Raw genomic sequence first — 20397 nt, 5'->3', positions numbered from 1 at the left:
AAATATTTTATCCGTTTCTAAAATTCCATAACATTGTACGATCCCTAATGATTGGAGGTAATGTGCAGCTATATTCTAAAGGCTATAGACAAGTTCTACTTATTGGAAGAGTCTTCTGACAAAAAGTTGATAGTAACATAAGCTTTTCGACCAGATTTCATCATCTTAGCTATACTTGTTTTGGTTATCTTTCCAATGTTCAAATGTACCTGGTACTGGGTACTTTCTAGTTCCCACTTTAGAATAGGAATTAAGTGAGACTTAGCAGTACTAGGGCGGCATTGCTTTAGCCACGTTTTTACAGCTTGGCACCGACTGGAGTCAACAAGTTTCAAGGTGTTTCCATATAAGAGCTCGTGTAGCTTGTCATGGCAATCCCACTTGACAATGCCCTGATACTCCAGCACCGATTTGGCTGGTTTAGCACTTTGTCGAAAGGAATTAAAAAAAAGAGCCCAATACATCCAGCTACATAACTAGAGTACTTTCTCCAAAACTGAACCTAGTAGAGTTGAGCTGAATTGAGTCAATCCAACACCATTCTGTGGAAGAGAGGCTAAGATGTCCAGTGCTCAGACACACAGTATTAGCTATTATCTTGAGAAACCATAACATATTCATTACACACTAAGACATCTGGGTAATTCAGGCAAATGCTCTTTGTTGCTGTTCCCCATCCTTGCTATTAGAAGCTAATATAATGCAGAAGCCCCCCTCTAAGAATTTCTGAATATGATGTATAAGGTATAGATATAAGATATGACTGTTCATTTTCTAAACTTTAACAGTGAAAATATTATCCATAAATGCCAACATGTGTGATGACTAAACCATCATTTTGTGTATTGTGAAATTAATTATGGTAATGCACAGAAAATATTCTTTATTTCATTTTCAGTCATATGATGTTTAGATTATAAAAAATAATACATGAAATTCCTCCTCACTCACAAACCAATACATATTTTCTAAATGGAAATACACCCCGAGGCCTAATATGCCACATGGAACATTATTGCCTACCATGTATTCCCTGGTATGGGAAACGTGAGTTTATACGCTGCTTGTGACCTAATAATAGACTTCCCTACAGGTTCATCTTGGTGCTATCAGAACAGGGAACGGTATAATTTGTAAGGTTTACTTCATGGACATCACGCTGCTTTCCAGCACATAACCATGACTGAAATATGTATTTTCTTTAGGACGGCCTCATCTGCTGTTTCGCCTGATTTAATCCACTTGCCGTCCACTGCATTTTCCAGTTATTTGCTCTAAATTGCAACCAATGTGGAATAAATGCATATGATAAAAACAACCATTTTATAAATTTTGCTCTTTTGTTACTCAACCAGACTAGATGGGAATGTGCCTTTTATGTTCTTCCTGCATTTACCTTGAATCACTAATGCTTTGTCATTTGTGTTAAGGTGCAGTTTACATGAAGACTTTCCTTTTATGTTTCATCACTGAATTATTCATTTCTAATACCACCATATAACAGTCCATGCACTTTATTGTAGCTGTTATACGGTATGTATCCCCCTATTTTTTTAAGTGGAAGTATGACATGAAACAATATGTATTTTTTTATAATGGATTATCCTTATATTTACATTAGTTTATATCTTAATATTTGTATCTTGCCTGCACTGCTACTGTGAATTATGGGCATAAACAACACTTGTGTGACCACAAATAACCTGCAGCTGACTGTAGTGGTGATGTGAGGATGAGCCGGACATCATCACTTCCATTCTGTTACAAAAAGGAAATAAGGGGAGAGCGGCTTTTTGATGCACAATCGGAGGACGTCTAAAAGATGATCTGAGTTTGTTGTTTTAATTTATGCAGTCCCCAGCATATATTTTTAAATGACTCAAGCTGGTCCCTGAACAACATAGAGGTAGCTTATAAATCAGGCCAGTTCACATCTCAGGTTAGACTCTGTTTCTAACTCCTGTTACTTTAACGATATTAGTGGAAGTCTAAGAAAACCGTTAGAATGTCCATTGATTTCAATGGTCTTTTAATGACTACCATTAGTTTCTGTTTGCACCACTTCAATTAAGCTTCCGAGACACAAAAAATAGTGCTGCAACTTCCATCCAATATTTCCACTTATCCGTTATTTTAGTTTTCAGGGCAAAAGTCAATAGCCTAGATCTAAACGTAGTTGTCCCTTGTATTTGCAAGTGATACCAGTGGAAACTTCGGTTTATTGTATACTCCTGATAAAACCCGTTCCACTTATTTATTCTTTTCAAGTATGCACTGCAACTACAACTCTAACAATCAAAGCTTCAGGATTTTGCTCTGAATCACAGCTGGCTGGTTTAGGAGGGTACTGCACACTCTTAGAGTCACAAGAGATGAAAACATTGGTCTACGTTTTTAGGGTGTCAAGGGGTCTTTTTTAAAGGAATGTAGATGTAATGGGAAGGCAAGTAACTTGTGTGTCATTAAAATCTGCTTGAACAACATATTCAAAGGACCCAATTTAGTGAAATAGGGTATTTTTCAGCCTACAATGCTGTATTTCTTTTACCAATATATTAGGATCAGCACTTTATGGGATAATCTTAATTCTCTAACCCACTCGTGCCAGAAATTTTGAAAGTTTAGGCAAATTTCACCTATATCTCAAGTTAGAGTTAATCTTTTGGGGCACAGAGTTCCTGTACTAAAGTACCTTGTTCCTGGCCAAGATTTTCAAACATGGCAAATGTAGAGCAAAAGACCTAAAAGTTTAAAAATATATGTTTATAGAGAAAGACAATAGGTGACGTTCTGGGACATATTTTCTATGCAGCTTATATGCGTAGGACAAATTGCTGCTTGGCTGCAGCCTCATTTAATAGCACGTATTCAAATATTAATTTATATTGAATCAGCTGTAAATGTAAATCATAAAAATAACCAAATAACTAAAATCTCTCATTTTTTATATGCAGTAAGGCTGATATTACAAAAAAATTATAATAATTTTGTTACTAATTGCATATTGCAGCTTAAAATGTGTCTATTTGCTTTAGTGCTCTATTCTCTAAATTCCTGGCCGCGTAGCAGCAGCACAATAAATCTGTATTCACTTCTGTATTTCATGACCTCAGTTCACACTGACTAAAGTCAAAACATGATGGCAGTTACTGGGCAGCACTATGCACACTAGCACGTGATGGTGAGGTCTGATCATAGCAAGCAGCTGAAAGGCATTGGCACATACATCTAAAGTTCAATGATAAAACAAAAAGTTACCTAATCTTACACTTCTGCCACATGAATAATTGTGGCATAAAAAAAATTCTGGAACTATCCTGTATGAAAAAAATATTGGAAAATTAACGTTGCTGAATAGGAACATTTTATTATTATTGTCTAAAATGTTAAATTTAAGTTGCATGATCCTGGTCATACTGGGACATACTGCCAAGTACCTGTTATGTGATCATGAAGAAACCTTAATATCAATAGTATAATTCATAGTAGGATCAATTGGGAAGCCACAGACATTAGGGCTTGAGCTCCAAACGAGACCTATGCATTTTGTATACCAACTGTGTAATACATGGTCGGGGGTCTAATAAAGATGGAGCCACTCTTTATTCTGGAAAAAAAGGGAAGTCCATAGCAGAGGACTCCTTTGAGCAAGGGTCCAGAATTTGCTATTGTTGACTCACTCTTAGGCTAGTTAATACATTGCAGATCAGTCCGGTTCTAATGGTTGGTATCCCAATTAAATAGCTGATATCAGCAGATGTGGCTTCGACAACACAATCTATAAAGTATTTATCATATTTGTATCCTAAGCAGAGGTCATCGTTGTGAAAATCCTGGAAAATCACTACTTTGAGCAACTCCCTAGTTCATAATGGACTCTACAAATCCGTTTTTATTTTTACAGAGGTTTGTAGGACATGTGAGGGATAATTTCATAACTAATAAATGGCTTGTATTGAATCTTAGGATATATTGTATGAGATCATTCTTCTCCTTATTAACGCAGTATTTATGCTGGTGATACAACAAAACCTTACAAAATGTGATTTTCACGTAATAAATAACAAGTTGAATAAGCGTACCACTTTACATACTAATCCCTGGCCTTATATAGTGGAGAGTCAATGAAAACTTCTGTGCAGACTCACAGACAGCAGACTCTGGTCTTAATCTCATAAATTTTAGCTTCGGATGTCAAAGCCATTTGACCGCGTTGGCGCATTTTTGTAGTGCGTAACATATGCACAGTTGCTGATATACAGTATGATATGCTTTCTCTCAGAGATAATTAACTCTTTGGGGATCCAACTGGCTTAAATGCTAGCAGACGCTGTGTCTTGGCTTTAAAATGTCATTATAGTGTTTTTCATGGATTGATACTCCTTAACAGACTTTCGAGCTAGAAGCATACATATAAAGATGTCTCATAGAAATTGGTATTTCCTGGCTGCCTCAAAGTTGAGCTGCCAACTTATTAAGTCACACTGGCGGCTGCCACGTTTGAATAAGAACCACCCAATTTGTTAGTTCCAGTAAAAAATTTTTACTGTCATGTGAATTGAGTTATAATCTGTGGAAAATGGCTTTCCAAACCTTCGTTTAAGGGGTTGTGTGGAGCCAATGAACAGCTAAAAACATCTAAGTCTTCGTTAATCTATTGTGCTAGAGGAATTACTGTTGAGTGAGAGAACGAGATTTCTATAACTAGCTCAAACTATCAGTTTTCTTATAGTTTACCCTGTAGGCAATTTGTGAACACTTTTACATTTTTGGTTTGAGCATGTCCTTTTGGAGTTGCTGAAATTAAATATTATGTAGAAGAAATAGAAACTAAAAGTCAAACAATACAAAGAAACTTCATCTGTCAGGCTATGGGGGATGTATTGCCTGAGAAGAAGGTGGTCTACTGGTCCATCTTTAATATTTCTCCTGTAATACTTAATTTGCTTTGCAGTGTCACTACAAGGGAAATTTGTAAAAACACATATACCTGCAGAGAGACTTCAACTACATGGAGATGTGTTTCCCTTTCTATTTGCTGTACAGTATTATTAGCCTAAGAAATAATGGACACCTCGAAACAGGTTTGTTGACAGCCTTCCTGCAGCCAGGTTGAATGTAGATTTGGCCATACGTGCACAACTACTATCCATTCAGCCGATCTACAGGAATTCTCATAAACTGGAATGGAGAGAGGTTGTGCATGTGTGGCCAACTCTCCATTCAGCCTGACCTCTTGAAGTCCAAGCATTGGGACAGGCATCTATCATACAATTGTGATATATTCTGTCAATTCTAAATTTTGTGACCAACTTCTACATTGTTCTACTTCTTACATTGCTACATTTTGTTCTTTTCTTCATAGAAGAAACATCACAGTTTTTAATGATTTATATAGAACTACAACAAGGTAACCTAATTCGCAGCTCTGCACACAAACGATGGCAAAACCACAAAATTAAACTTTAAAATGGGTGGTTTCAAGAATTTAAGTTAACCACTATCCACAGGGTAGGGGATAAATAACTGATTGGTGCTGGGACTTACAGTGTTCACAAGAATGGGACTCCCAGCTCATCAAGGAATTGGCAGTATGTACATGTGTCATCAATAGTATAGGGATGAAGGAAATAGCTGAGCACAGGATAGGATTTCTACAACCGGTGCCATGGAGAGTGAATGGAGTGACACTTGCTTGTCCTGCTGCTCCTCCCACTAGTGAGGACAGTTTCTGGAGAGCTGGGGGCCCTGTCCTCGTGATCAGTGGAGATCCCAGCAGTCAGAACCTCTCCAATAAGCTAGTAATCCCCTATCCTGTGAATAACTAAAACACTTGGGACAACCCCTTTAAATTGCTATTTTTCTATCAATTTCCAGTCCCCGGCAGTCAGTGAACAATATGGCCTTTCCTATTACTTTCTAAATATATGATCTCAGTTGTAGTCAAGGGAAGCAGCTTGTCAGGCTGGCTAATAACATGGCAATGTACTGTAACTAGGGTCATCCCTGAAGAAAAGGTAGACTGACCTACAGATGCAAAATATGAAGACATAAATACAGTGCAATGGTTATAATATTTCCATAAAGGGAATCAGACTATTTCATAATATATATAATATACATAATATATAATATAATATACATAATATATATTATAATATACATATAATATATATATATATATATATATATATATATATATATATATATATATATATATTATTATATTATTATTATATAATGTATTATTTTATATATATATATATATATATATATATATATATATATATATATAATTATTATTATATAATAATATACATATATAATATAATATACATAATATATAGTAATGCTAGAAATGAACTTTGTTAAGTCTTCTGATGATCACCTTCCTTATTTGCATGTAGATGACACTGAGCCCAGTGATGCAAGAAATGCAGAATGTAAGTGATCAAAAAGAAGCAATTTCACTGGCTTCCGCCTAAGTAGAATATACTAACAATACAAAAGAATAGTAATTTACATGAGGTACGGCAAGCAAGCCTAATCTTATATACACAAAGCAATGCTTATTCTAAAATAGGATAGAAGACCTTACCTCTGTACTGGGGAGAACAGGAATAAAGCTAAGAAATATAAGTGTGAGACAGGGGAGGAATGACAGAAAGGATGGGCTGTTCTCTACCTGTCTTAATGATAAAGTATGTTATAATACAAGGAGACATGGAAGCATTCATCCATATAACCTTCATTTGACTTTGTGTCTGCATGGGCGAGTTTCAAACAAGCAATATAAAGTTATTAAACAAAGTTCCATGAAGGTACAGGGGGTGTGGAGAATAAAATGCTTATATTACTATGTGTACGGAAGGTATTTAGACACCTTTAAATTTTTCGCTGTTTGTTTTATTGCAGCCAAGTGGTAAGCTGTGTGCTTATGGTCATGGTCTTGTTGGCCCAGTGTGAGGTCTAGAGCACTTTGGAAGAGGTTTTCATCCAAGATATCTCTCTACTTGAACGCATTCATCTTTCCTTCAATTGTGGAACTTTCTCCCATCTTCCTACTGCATCTATGGAGCTCAGCCACATGAATCTTGATATAATTCTATACCCATCTTGGCCAGGTCGAGGAAGAGTTGTGGTCATCCCAAACTTTTTCCATTTATGCATTATGGAGAACACTGTGTTCTTAGTGCTGCAGAAATTCTTTTGTAACCTTGACCAGATCTGTGCCTTGCCTCAATTCTGTCTCTGAGCTTTTTGGGCAGTTACTTAGACCTCAGGATTCTCATGTGCTCTGACATACACTGTCAGCTGTGAGGTCTTATATAGACAGGTGTGTGCCTTTCCTATTCAAGTCCAATCAGTTTAATTAAACGCAGCTGTAATGAAGGAATAGAACCACCTCATGGAGGATCAGAAGGAAATGGACAGCAAGTTAGTTAAATATGTGGGTCAGAGCAAAAGGATCTGAATACTTATGACATGTGATTTCAGTTTTTATGTGTAGATGGGGTGCAGAGTGTACATTAATGAGTAGAAAAAGAACTTTTTTGATGTTACCAATTGGCTGAAATGAAACAAAGAGTGAAAATTTAAAGGAGTCTGAATACTTTCTGTACCAACTGTATCTGTCATTTTTCCACTGTATCTGCTATATTAATGTGCGTTCTATAGATGTTACACATGGCATAAGCTTTCCATAATACGGCAAACATTTAAAGAAGAGATTCCCTGAATATCTTCCACTAAGCTGTGTATCCCTGATTATAAACCGTGTGAAGACGGTGATTAACCAAATATCCTACAATAAGACCCACTGCCCAGCAATATAGGGAGATTAGACTTATTCAGCCACTAAGTATCTGGTGAGATAATCATCTATCCACTCCCTCTATATACTAGCTTCCAACATGAAGTCTTATATTACTCTTTCAGGCTGGAATAACTTTTGATATGCATCAAAAATACATAGGCACTGTCCTAAAGTGTTATGTGCGACACTCTCCCTTAAGGAGCTTTCATTTAAAACTGTCACCAGGTTTTACCCCACTAACTACCAGCTACAGTATGAAATATCCTTTCTAGTACTCCAGACATTTTAGACATGTTCTTATCCAAACACCCATTTATCAGGTGCACTTGTATGTATTACAGTGTCCCTAACATTGTGCAACCATTCAAAATGAAAGGTTATTCCTCAAAGGTAAAGTGTCATCATCATACATATTCACCCAATTACAGGTTCCCATAGCCTTTTTAATACTAGTTCTCATACTGCTTTTATGATTAACACAGCTGCTCCCTCAGACTTTTATTAGTATTTAAAACTGTACCTGGCTTCTTGCCAGCAGGCTGCTTCGAGTCATGGGGGCATCTGTTACAAGGCTGCAATCATCATCATTATCTGATCTCTGCTCAGCTTGCCATCCTCCCTCCCTACCTCATGCAGCCATTAGCTGACCCAGTACTCCAAGGAAATTTCTGTCGGCTCATCTGCAGGAGGGGGGGGGGGGGGAAGAATGATGGAGGGAAAACTATAAGAGCAGAGATGAGATAATGAAGTTGATAGCAGGGACTACAATGCCCCGGTTTATGTAATGTGAAGCCTTCATGAGCTTCTGTCTATCTTTCTAGCAAGATGCAATTCAGCAAACATTTCAGTGTAAACAAGCAGATGAAGAGGTAAGAAGGGAAAAGATCCAAAGATAACATATGAAAATGATGACTATAGATTCTAAAGGGCATGGCCACTTAACCCAAACTTTAATAGGGTAAGTATAAGTCCTTAATAAAGTGGCCCTGAAGTGTAGTACTTTCCCTGCTAAAGTCTGGGGTTCTTCCCCAGGTGACAAGGGTCATGATGTCCCACATCCTCTTGGCCTCCAGTGAATGGAAAGAGCCATACAGAAGATAATGACAATGTGCAGCCTCCTACATCTGCCAGAAGCCAGCAGGACACAGGACATTACAGGAAGTCTGGAGTCCCGCTTCCCAGGGGTCAAATGACCTGCCGTTCCTGGCAGAAAACCCAAAATTTCAACAGGGTAAACAATATATGGGACTTATACATATCATGATAAACTTTGAGATTAGTGACCAATATCTTTAAGAAGTCAATTACACACTGCACCCACAGTCATGGGTTAGCCGTGTTCCATTTACATTTTCCAGCTGGATAAAAGTAAATTATACAATGGCCATGCTGCACTATACAGGAACTATCCCCCTGACAGCCCATGTTCTATGTACTGAAAAAATCTACACAGTACATTCATGATAATGACATGAACAGGTGACTACCTTGATACACACAGATAATGAACCCCCGGGGTTCACATTATATACATTTCATATACATAGGAGAGTAACAAAGCCATGAATTACTCATGACTGAGCCATATCTGTGATGAGAACCTGTGAACCGCTGAAGTTCTCGCCATTGTTTGGCAACTGAAAAATTGCTTTAAGACGAAGTCTATTAAGATGTTTATAAAGTTAAATCAGTGCTGTGAATAATTTATCGGATGGGGAAAATTCAATCTCCAGACGAACACGGAGCTGATGATAAAAACAGATGCATGTTTTATGTCCTTGGACACAATAATATTTTTCCTACAAACCGATTTAAAAAGTGAAATAGAAAAAAAGCATTAAAAGTCCTAGATGGTGAATTGACATTTAACATGAACATTGAATTTTGCGGATTCAGGTCTTTTTTGTTGTACAGTTTATCACCCCTTATTAGGAAGGATTTTACTTCTATGATTTTGTCTCAGGATAACAGTCCCAGCCTCTGCCGCCGGAGAATAGTGCCGCTTCCTCCCTGCTGACCAGCAGATACTACAGATTTTATTTCATGTTTTATGTTGTATTCTAATTGCTTAGCCAAGTATACTGCTTTACTCAGCCACACATTTATATATAAATATATGCAACCTCCAATGTTAACCCTTAGCTCCATTTACTTAAATTCTCATTACATCATTGAGCAGCTATCATGATGTCAACAACACTTTGTTTTGTCTACTTTTGTATCAAGATGGTCAGTGACTCCTCAGGCATAAGCTATGCCTAAAGTTGTACCATTGGAGTAATTCCATGAAAAAACTAGGGCTATGAGGCATTAAAATGAGCCTTTTAACTTTGACCCCAAATATTACTAACAGCTGCCTGCATATAGTGCGGAGCACGCTCATTTACTACAACTATTAATAGAAATCTACAAAATCTATAAAAATCAGGGATCATAAACCAGGGACTGTTACTCATACATCCAGGCACCGTGTTTGTGGTAAACCCCCAAACCTGAGGAATATTATGATCCGGAGCTCCATACCATCAACATACAAAAATAATTTGTCAGAATACAGAATGTCAGAATACAGATCCCCAACACACAGCAGGAATATAACATCCCGGGAACATTTTCATGTTCCACTTCTAATGTGGTCTACCCGATTGTGTGCACAAAATGTCCTGTGGGCGGCCTTCATGTTTTAGAGACAGGACAAAAATTTAAAGCCCGGATAAAGTCTCATCACCACACAATAAAAGATGAGCAGAAACATCTACCTGTGGCTAAACACTTCTGCAGTCCTAGTCATAATACCCTAGATATGAAAGTCATAAAAGGGCAATTTCCGCTTATAAAATGAGAGACGAATTTGGGAATACAAATGCATTACCCCTTTTGACACCATCCACACAGGACTCAATTTATCAAAGGGATTCATGACCCACTACAACCTCTAACAAATGTTATCCTGAGATAGTGGGTCATCAGAGATTCCAAAGTCTTTTACTTGGAGGCAATAAACCATCATACTGCCCAAGTCATCTAATTGCGGACCTGTTGTCTCCACTTTGTTATTGCTATTGTCTTTTTGTTTACATTTTTTGCATCACTTCTCTGTTCATTGTGCATAAGTGTCACATCTGTGTCACTTCAGTAATCCTGTTATACCATGCCTGATGAAGGGACTGTAGCTGTCCCGAAAGCTTGCTTGTAACATCTTATATTTCACTTAGCCATTAAAAGGTATCACAATATCAAAAAGGTTATTTTATTTGACCTTTCAAAAGCAATAGGAATTTGTGATAATCTTCTCATATTTGTTATCCATGGCCTCCTTCCTTCTAAAGTCAACTTTTACAATAATACGGCCAAAAAGTGAAACGGCAAATTGATGACCCTAGCCAACTAGCTATGGATGTAATTGGACAGGGGACATCTCTGGCCATCTGACCAATTTTTGACTGCCAATCCAGCAATATGTCTAGGTAGCACAAGGTGCACTTTTCAATCCGCTCATCTCTAGTCCCTGGTTTATTACACTTGACTTTGGTGGACGATTTCCTCAACCCCCTATTAATACACTTCCTTAATAAAATTTAAATGGTTAAATAATGTAAAAATATTTAAATGGTCATATGCTAAGTCCAAGCTTCAAATGAGGACTTTATATGGTGTAACAGCAATACTCCTCATCACGTCATTGCCAGCAGAGTGTGATAAATCAAGACACAATTTTATTTTAACACAGATTCTGTATGCAAGTGGAAACTATTGTGTGTCTCTATTGTGGGCATATAACAGTTTATAGATTCTATATTATAATGCCCTATAACACAGATCCTTTTTATAGGGATGTGTTTGAGTCGTATTAAAGTAAATTTGGCCGTAACTTGCGCTGGAATTAAAATCTATTCAAGGTTCAAGTTGGCATAGATTTCAGCTATAACCTGCGGTTTTTGGAACAGGTTAAAGTAAAAATGGCTAGTCATCTCCACCCTGAACCCCCTTGTTCAACTACCTATTACACCAATTTATATAAAAATGTAGCCCAAAAAGTCACAATTTTCAGGCAGTCAATTTATAATTCACAACCTGATGTTATCCCGATACATAATTCTAATGTAGCCTTAATCATTTATTCTTCATTTCCACTTTCAATAGGTAGATACTTATTCCATTGTATCTTTTTATGCTGACAGTAATGTTTGTCCGTGAATAGGAGGTTTTCATGGCTGCTCCTTTATTACTAGCATCGATAATACATTTTGTGAAAAGGTCAAGTTCTATAAAATAATAAGAATCATACACTACACTACACATTTATCCAAAAGACATTCAAGAAATGAAATTCAATTAATAAAACCCAGGATGCACGTACCAGGTACTGATGTTCCCAGAGCCACAAAAACAACGGCAGTGACAGAATCCTTCAAGCCGATTGTACAACCAAAGTGGGAAGCTAAATCTCCAATGAACGCTGTAAGGAGACCAATCATTGTAATGGACACAATGAAACAGGCCCAGCCATTCCAATACTCAGTTGGTGGGACAAAGGCAAAAAGAACTTTCCAGAAGACTGTCAGGAAATGCATCACGTAGTCAAAACAAGAAGGCAGTTTTTCTTCTCCACATTCATCATCATCGTCATCTTCTCCTATGAGAAAAATACATAAAAGTTCCAGGTAATAAATATTAAATGGTGAGTAATCATAACAATATGTTATTTGATATACTGGTACATGAATTTCCCACTCCCCACCAGTTTCTTGGCTTCTTCAACCCGATTGCCACTTTGGGTATGTCACGAAGCAGAACGGGCAGGGAGGGGCATGAGTGCCTGACCGAACAGATTTACTATGGTTGTGACTTTCGGTTGTGACCGATCTACTAGGAGGCTAGAGTGCCGGCAGGAGGAAAACAGGCGGACAGCAATGCTAGTCTGTCTATCAACTCCATGAGATTCCTAAGTCGATCTAGCTTCAGGTTAATTGATTTTTCCAGTTTTCAGAATAAAGAAAACAATGGGTAGCTCAACTCTCCTTTTGTGTTTAACTTGAGAAAAATCAAGTCAAGAAAAATCATGATATCATCTACTACTATCTATTCAGTACAAGGGCTCATGGAGAAAGAGCTGGTATTAATTTTATTTATTCACTTTCTGCCCTAGATAAAAAAGAGGGGTCTTTGCTGCAAACAATGCAAGGTACTGTGTTCCGGTCACCCCATTATTATACTTTCTATTCTGAGTTTTGTTTTGTTTAGTTCTCATAGTGGTTCCAAATCAGCATTAATAGAAAAGAAAAAAGCTCTATAGCCTCTTAATGCTATTTATACAAAGTTAGTCTACCTGCATATGAATGTGAGCTTTTCACGGACCACACAAAAGGACCCATGATCCATTGTTTGCAACCCATGTGTCATCGGAAGCGAGATCCACTCACCCGCTGATTATAGGAGAAAATACAACCCAAACTGTAAACTCAGGCATGAGTAGGACCTGCTCTGAAGGTGGTAGGCTCAAACAGGGTCTTGGAAACAATGGCTAGCAGACGTCCAACAACCATAGTTGCATACAGCAGGCCTTGGAAGATACTTCAAAAGGGATGTTTCTTTATTCATAGGTAGTGTTGAGTGGATCCAAACCGCTTCAACAGGCCCCTTTCACACTTGCATTTTCACGTGCATGTTCTGCGCATGCTTTAGATGAGCAGAACTTGCATTGCACTCTGACCCATTGTAATCAATGGGTTTTTTCAGACTTGCTTTTTTCACGCACACACGCACATTTTTTTTAAAGGGATCAGCTCAAATGGCGACTTCAGTAACAGTCCAGCTAACTGTTTTATTTCTTTCCAAAAACAGTTTAACAGAACAGAATAGCTTGCTTCAGCAAAAACACAGTCCATATTAACGTGCTTGACTCCCAGTCCTTTTTAGGTTATGTATAGATCCACTAGCATGAGCCGACAATGGGGCACATTTACTAGGGGTCCAGCGCCCGTGATTCAGTCGGGTTTTCCCAGAAATCGGGAGGCGTGGCCATAGGACAACCCAATGGATTCAGACAAAAACGCAGAATTTAAAAAAAGAATTGTGTCGCAAGATCAGCACTTACATGCACCGGGTAGAGGAAGGTGAACTACAGTGCACCTCGGTGCAGCAGCGACACCTGCTGGATATCGGACGCACAACTTACTGAATCCCGGCAGACCCGAATCCTCATCGGACAACGCGCCACGGGATCGCAACAGGACTGGGTAAGTAAATGTGCCTTATTGTCACTAATGCTGATCCTTGGCTTGTAACACCTCCAGCTCTGCATATAGTTTAGCAGACTCCCAGAGTCAGCCTGTGTCTGAGCTGGTCTTGTAATGCAGGGGCATAAGGCAAAGGGCATTGCAGTGTGCAGACAAAAGAAGCTATTCATGAGAAGAATCCAACCATAGTTAAAAGATTTGCGGTTATATTCAGGGACAACCAAAATTGTAAACACCAGGACTGATAGAGAGAGGTTGGAATTATATCTGTGGAATGCTGTATTTTTTTTAATAACAGTCTATTAGAGAATGTGTTATTTTGCTATCCTGAGTATATTTAAGAATCGGGTCTTCATGGGAATAGCCATTTTAATGACTTGCAAGTTCTTTTCAAAACCTATGATATGATTTATGTTAGACATTGTCTCCTTTTTCCATAAAAAAATTCTTTATACATAAATAGTATCCCCAGTGTTGCCATGACAGGCCTATGAAATCATTACAATTCAAACCAAATTTTGTTTTTGCCTGATCATAAAATACAGCACTGACGTATAAATCTCTCCAACAGCAATCCCTTTAGGGAATGATTAATTTGGCTTGTGTTGGATTGAACGGGAGGATGTATATGGGCTTTGGGATAAGCTGTCATAATCAGGATTGAAAGGCAGCTGGCAACATCTGCACTGAGAGCCACAATTAAGTTAATCACAAAAAGAAGTATCATAAAATGAAAAATTGCTGGGAGCTCAGCCCGAGTGACCTCGAACAGTCTCTGCAGACCCAGGGATATGGACTGAAATGTGCCATCTCCAAATGCACCAGGACAGGACTCAGTGGCATTTGCCTTTGATGACTGTAATGTAATTCGAATCTTTAATTGAAAGAATCCACAGGAGAGAAAACAGAACATCTGACTCTAATAGCAGCATCAGTTGTTGTCCTTCACAAGAGATTCTCAAGTTCAGATTCATATTTGAGTCAGTCAAAATGCAGTTATTCCTAAATGTCGAGCATTGGAGAAATTGGTGCTTGGCAGTTCCAAGAGAACGGGGATCATATTGCAGAAATCATCTGTTATAATAGCAACCATCTTCATTTTGTAAAATCATCAACTTGGAGTCAATAGCTCTTATGACTAGGCAATATATTTCCAACACACGAAGGAGACACTTTCACGTTCCATCCACAGTTCTCTGTTGTCAGAGCAACCCAAGCCTTCACATTCCTTGATAGAATTGAGCTCAACAACAGCATCAAATACCAACCTACATTGAGTCTCAAGAGGCTTCCCTTACAACTTGTTTAATCCCACAATGATTAATAAGTTTTGGGCCTGGCCACAATTATTTTCTTTTAGATTTTAATTATTAAGGATTGTTCTTTTTTGGGGTGTGTTGAAATATTGAATGTCACTATTGTTCCCTTAAACAGGATGACCTTTTATCAACCCTTAACTGTGAGGTACATCAGTAAAAAAAATGTACCGTAATCCTAACTTTTTTTTGTTATGTTTTTGATTTACAGTATTCACCATGCATTATAAATAACACAATCACTTTACTCTTCAGGTCAGTAGTTTTTTGGAGCTGAATTGTATAAAATTTGTATTTGTAAAGCTTTTGGATTTTTGCATGATGAAAACATGTTACAAAAAAAATGCAAATAAATGATCTCTGCTGCAACGTTAGATTTCATAAATAAACTGCTATATATGTACTAAGTCCAGAATGGAAAATTGTAATCCATGCATTTTGTAGATTTTGTTTACAGCATTTACCTTGTGGGATAAATAATGTGATGGTTCTTCCATTTGTATTGTATTATCAAAACTCCAATAGAAATAGAAAAATGAGACTCTCCGGCTTCAGGGTCAATCTTTACTTTATTGAGGGAATGTCGACAGTGCAGGGGGGATGCACGCCACAGCTAGTATACTAGCAGTATGCTGCGCAAAACAGCCCGCGCCTAACCATGGCGTGCATCCCCCCTGCACTGTCGACATTCTCTCAAAAAAATAAAGATTGACCCTGAAGCCGGTGAGTGGCGTTTTACTATTTCTATTGGATTGTCCCTTGCTGTGAAGCTCTACGTGCACCCCAATGGGGGATCTCTTGTGCTTGTTCACAAGTGCTGCCACTTTGCTTTACTGTTTTCTGCTGCTCGGTGCGGAGAGGGCGGTGCCGATTGTCTTCTTCTTGCTATGTCTATGTATTATTAATGCTGTTTTACTTTAACTATTTTTATTTAACTACTGTATTTGTTAGTGCCCCTAGAATGTAAAAGATTTCTAAACATTGTCCTTCTCTGCATTCTACAGTCTAGTACTATGCGGACGCTAATTGTATTATTCAGTTTTAGAATTTTTTTTACATAAGGAAGTTTTAGTTAATGGTAGACGTAATAGTAGAGGTATGGTAATGTGGTGCACAACCTATACCACCAAGCATCATATTATTAGGTTGCAGGCGCTTTTATTTGCTGCTGTGCCATGTTACTCTGGTCAGTGAAGCGGTAGCTTTAATATTACATGATAAACAACAAGTCCTTATGGATTCAAAGGTCTTGTTTGATATACAAATGTTTTTGGCACAGGCGATTGGGCCACAGATGCAAAAGTAAAGCATTCCCTTTGGTACATAGTCTCTGGTGCACTGACTAAGCTGCTCAATGCATCAAGTGTGATTTGTAAAAGTGTTATGCCAAGGACATAACAATAATAATTCAGTTATAAAAGACTGTATTACTAACACTGAGCATTGAGAAAGCATATGAGAATGAAATGCTAGCCTCTGTACTTTACACCAACCCAGACACAAAAAACCAAGTCTGTGCATCCCATAGGTCACTGACTATAGCCTGACATTTATTTATTCAGTTCAATAAATATTTAATTTTCCCCAATAAACATGGATATCTTCATAATACAGTATGAGGGTAAATACTATAAAAAGGTTGACTTCACTCCTAGACAATGTAATTCATGGAATTCCCATAGAAAAATTCCCAACAGAGATAGCAAAGATACGAAGCTTGCTAGATACAGCTATGGCTCCACAGCTATAACCACTTACAGGTTGAAGCCTAAGGCTGGTGCCACATGTAGCGCTTTTTCTGCGCTTGCAAACACTGACAAAGCCGCGCACACCGGGGTGGGCCCTGGCCCGATTGCGATCGGGAACGAGCCGCCGGTGTTTTGTGTAAAATTAACGCAAAACACCGGCGGCTCATTCCCGATCGCAGGCGTTTCCATAGAAACGCCGATGCAATCGGGCTGGGGCCCGCCCCGGTGGGCGCGGCTTTGTCTGCGTTTGCGTTTGCAAGTGCAGACAAAGCGCTACGTGTGGCACCAGCCTAAGACACCTCCTTGCAGAAGTTAATAATTCAAAGTTAGAGAAACCAAGTCTAGATCCAAACAGGTAAAAGTCCATTATTTTATACAAACTCCATAAAAGTTAAAAGTAATTGAAGTATAACTTCTAGAAATTTTGGGACCAGGTACTGTTTCTTTTCTATTGTAAAAGTATATTTCCAAAGTATATTTATTGGGTTTTCCTTTAACCAACACTTGGTGCAATATCCCTGCTCAAAGTTTTTTTTAAAATTTTCCACATGCATTAAATGGATTGGCCACTTTACCTCATCTTTTTTGTAATGTGTGTGTAATTATGCGGGGGAAGGGCAGGATATTAGGTAATTTACCAATATTTATCTATTAAAAGTTCAGCATTGCTATTCGTAAAATAGCCAGAGATGGAGGGTCATGTGATCTCTAACTGCAATCTGCAATCACCCTTCAAGGACCTTATGATAGTACAGGCAGTCCCATGCTTAACTGCTTAAGGACAACCCCTAGTTACAGACGGAACGTCTCTACCCACTGTGACCTCTTGTGAAGATCTCTGGACGCATTACTTTAGTCCCAAGCCGCAATGATCAGCTGTAAGGTGTCTGTAATGAAGCTTTATTGCTAATCCTTGGTCCCATTACAGCAAAGAATCCAATTGTCACTGGGACAAAAAAAATATTTTGTCTAGAACTATGAAATATACAATTCTGACAAATTCAGCTTAAGTACAAACCTAAGGAACCTATCTTGTACATAACCTGGGGACTGCTTGTATTCATCAATATAAAATAAAGGTCTTGGCAGGGCAATTGTAAATGGACATTAACTATTCACATGATCTTCCATCTTCAGCCATTTTTTGGACAGTAATGTTTCGCTTGTGAGGTAAGCCTTAACTTTACATATCAAGAAATCGGTGTGGAACTTAAACCTCTTTAAGCTAAGCATAGTAGTGTAGTGTCTACATAAAGGCAGTTTCATCTTTGTAAGTTCAGTTTTATGATGTATAAATACATTCAATAATATGGTGTTTGGTTCTGCATGTGCCACAAAAGCAGCTGGGTCAATGCACCAAGTATCGATCTATCCTACGCTGACAGAACACTAATAAATCTCCCTTGTATTCTGCAAATTTGATGTTCAAACCCTATAAAATACATTATGGAACAAATAGTTCAAACGAACATGAATCTTAACAACTTGTGAACAACTTTGCTGTTTTCATGTATTTATTTGAACACAGCAATGGCCGATATGTTTCCTATTTAATGTAGAGTATGAAATAAACCACGGGTGAGTGCTAATTCTGTAAATCTAAATGTTCCATGACACAATCCCGGGAGAGGAATGCCACTAAATTAGAGCAGCAAGGTCTCTGGAGACTCCTACGACTGCCTTCATAGCTAAAACCTTGGTTAATTGCCATCATTTCCATGTAACTAACATAATAAAAGGGAACATAATTCCTGTCCTGATGGCTTCATATTCTTGGATCGCATCATGTAAGCAGAAGTATGTACACAACACATGAACTTACCGGCACTAACTGTAATCGCCTCGATGAATTGTTCTCTCCAGCTGTTCGTTCCAACCACCAGAGCAAGATTTGTCTTCTTAATAAGTTTGTCCACAGTACTCTGCAGAGACAGAAGAGGAGTAGGGGACTCATTAAAATCACTCACTTTTCATTTGCCACATAGGATGGCAAATCTTTGCCGTTTGGCAGGTGGATAACAGCTATTGAGCCTTTGGGACCATCCCAAAGATATGTTTGAAAGATTCTTTTAAATGCAGATATGCTGTTATCATGTTCAATTGGATCACTGACTCTTTCTATTACACAGAGGGCATTGCAAAGCCATGTTGGTAACAGGGTTTTGTGCAGGAGTAGTAGATTTAAAGGGAACCTGTCACCACATTTTTCACAAACACAGCTATTATAGGTTACCATAAAAGCCTCTTAAATAAATGACACCCTTCTTTAAGCTAGAAGTTGTTTCCCTCACATCCCCATAAAATCAGCTTTATGTTCTCCTCTACCTACAATCAGTGGAGGTGTGTTCTGCTTGGCCAGCACCTCCCATCTACTCTTCCCCATACCTTATGCCTCCTTACTATTCAGAACTTAATGTTTTGTGACCAGGGTGATGCAATCTAAGATTCTTTGTCCAACATTAACAACTACCCCATGTATGTTTCTGATCACATGAAATAACAGCATACCTTTGTGGACTTCTACTCTTCCCTATCCTCCATGGAGACATGTTGTGATTTCATGTGATCAGATACATGCATGAGGTAGATGTTAATGTTACAGGGTAAAAGACCTTAGATGTTATAACTTTGGTCACATGACATGAAGTGCTCAATGATGAAACAGAACTCTTTCTACTAATAAGTAAACAGAGCTGTATAAGTCTGTAGTTGAATATTGTCAGGTGATCTCTAAGTACTAGTTCCATACAGCAGCATTTCTTACCTGTGAGACCTATCAATCAGGAACAAGAAGACAGAGAAATGCAAGTAAAATTTAATATGCAGGCCCCCATTAATATCATTGGACTCACATCAGGTGAGTTGCATATAAGTTTACAAACTGATTTTCTAACATTGCAGCCATGGAATGCAACAATTTAGGGTCAACATCACTTCCTTTTTATCATAGTTTTTTATGAAACATTTGTTTTGGGTGAGTTAATTTAATAGGCAGTTTCCCTATAAAGTAAAAAAACACCTGGATCATATGAATCTACTGCCTAATGCAGAATTGGTAAAACCGTCTATAAACCCTCTTCCCACTGCATGACAACCAGTTTTAAGAGGGTATCTAGTCTATTTGTTGAAGTAATTTTAGATTTGTGATCTATTCACACAGTACAGGTGATCTTATCATGAGCTAGTTGGGCATAGCATTGTAGAAGGTGTTGTTGAGCTTCCTGGTATATCCTATGGCTATACTTGTTCTGTAGTCAGAATGTAGTGCAATATCCTAC

The 20397-nt window shown here is 38.1% G+C and overlaps 1 protein-coding gene across 7 annotated transcripts in view; it reads right to left on the bottom strand.

Annotated features, from left to right (window-relative positions):
* Positions 1-20397, bottom strand: part of SLC8A1 (solute carrier family 8 member A1) — a 371105-nt gene that overhangs the window by 14326 nt on the left and 336382 nt on the right. For all 7 annotated transcript variants that reach the window (XM_072140722.1, XM_072140726.1, XM_072140724.1 and 4 more), the window contains 2 exons: positions 18942-19041; positions 12177-12452 (listed from right to left, as the gene is read on the bottom strand). In XM_072140722.1, the coding sequence (XP_071996823.1) occupies positions 12177-12452; positions 18942-19041 (376 nt within the window). The remainder of the gene's footprint in view (positions 1-12176; positions 12453-18941; positions 19042-20397) is intronic.

The sequence above is a fragment of the Engystomops pustulosus genome, chromosome 3 (assembly GCF_040894005.1).
Source record: "Engystomops pustulosus chromosome 3, aEngPut4.maternal, whole genome shotgun sequence".
Lineage (NCBI taxonomy): Eukaryota > Metazoa > Chordata > Amphibia > Anura > Leptodactylidae > Engystomops > Engystomops pustulosus.
This window is presented reverse-complemented; position numbering and strand designations above follow the sequence as displayed.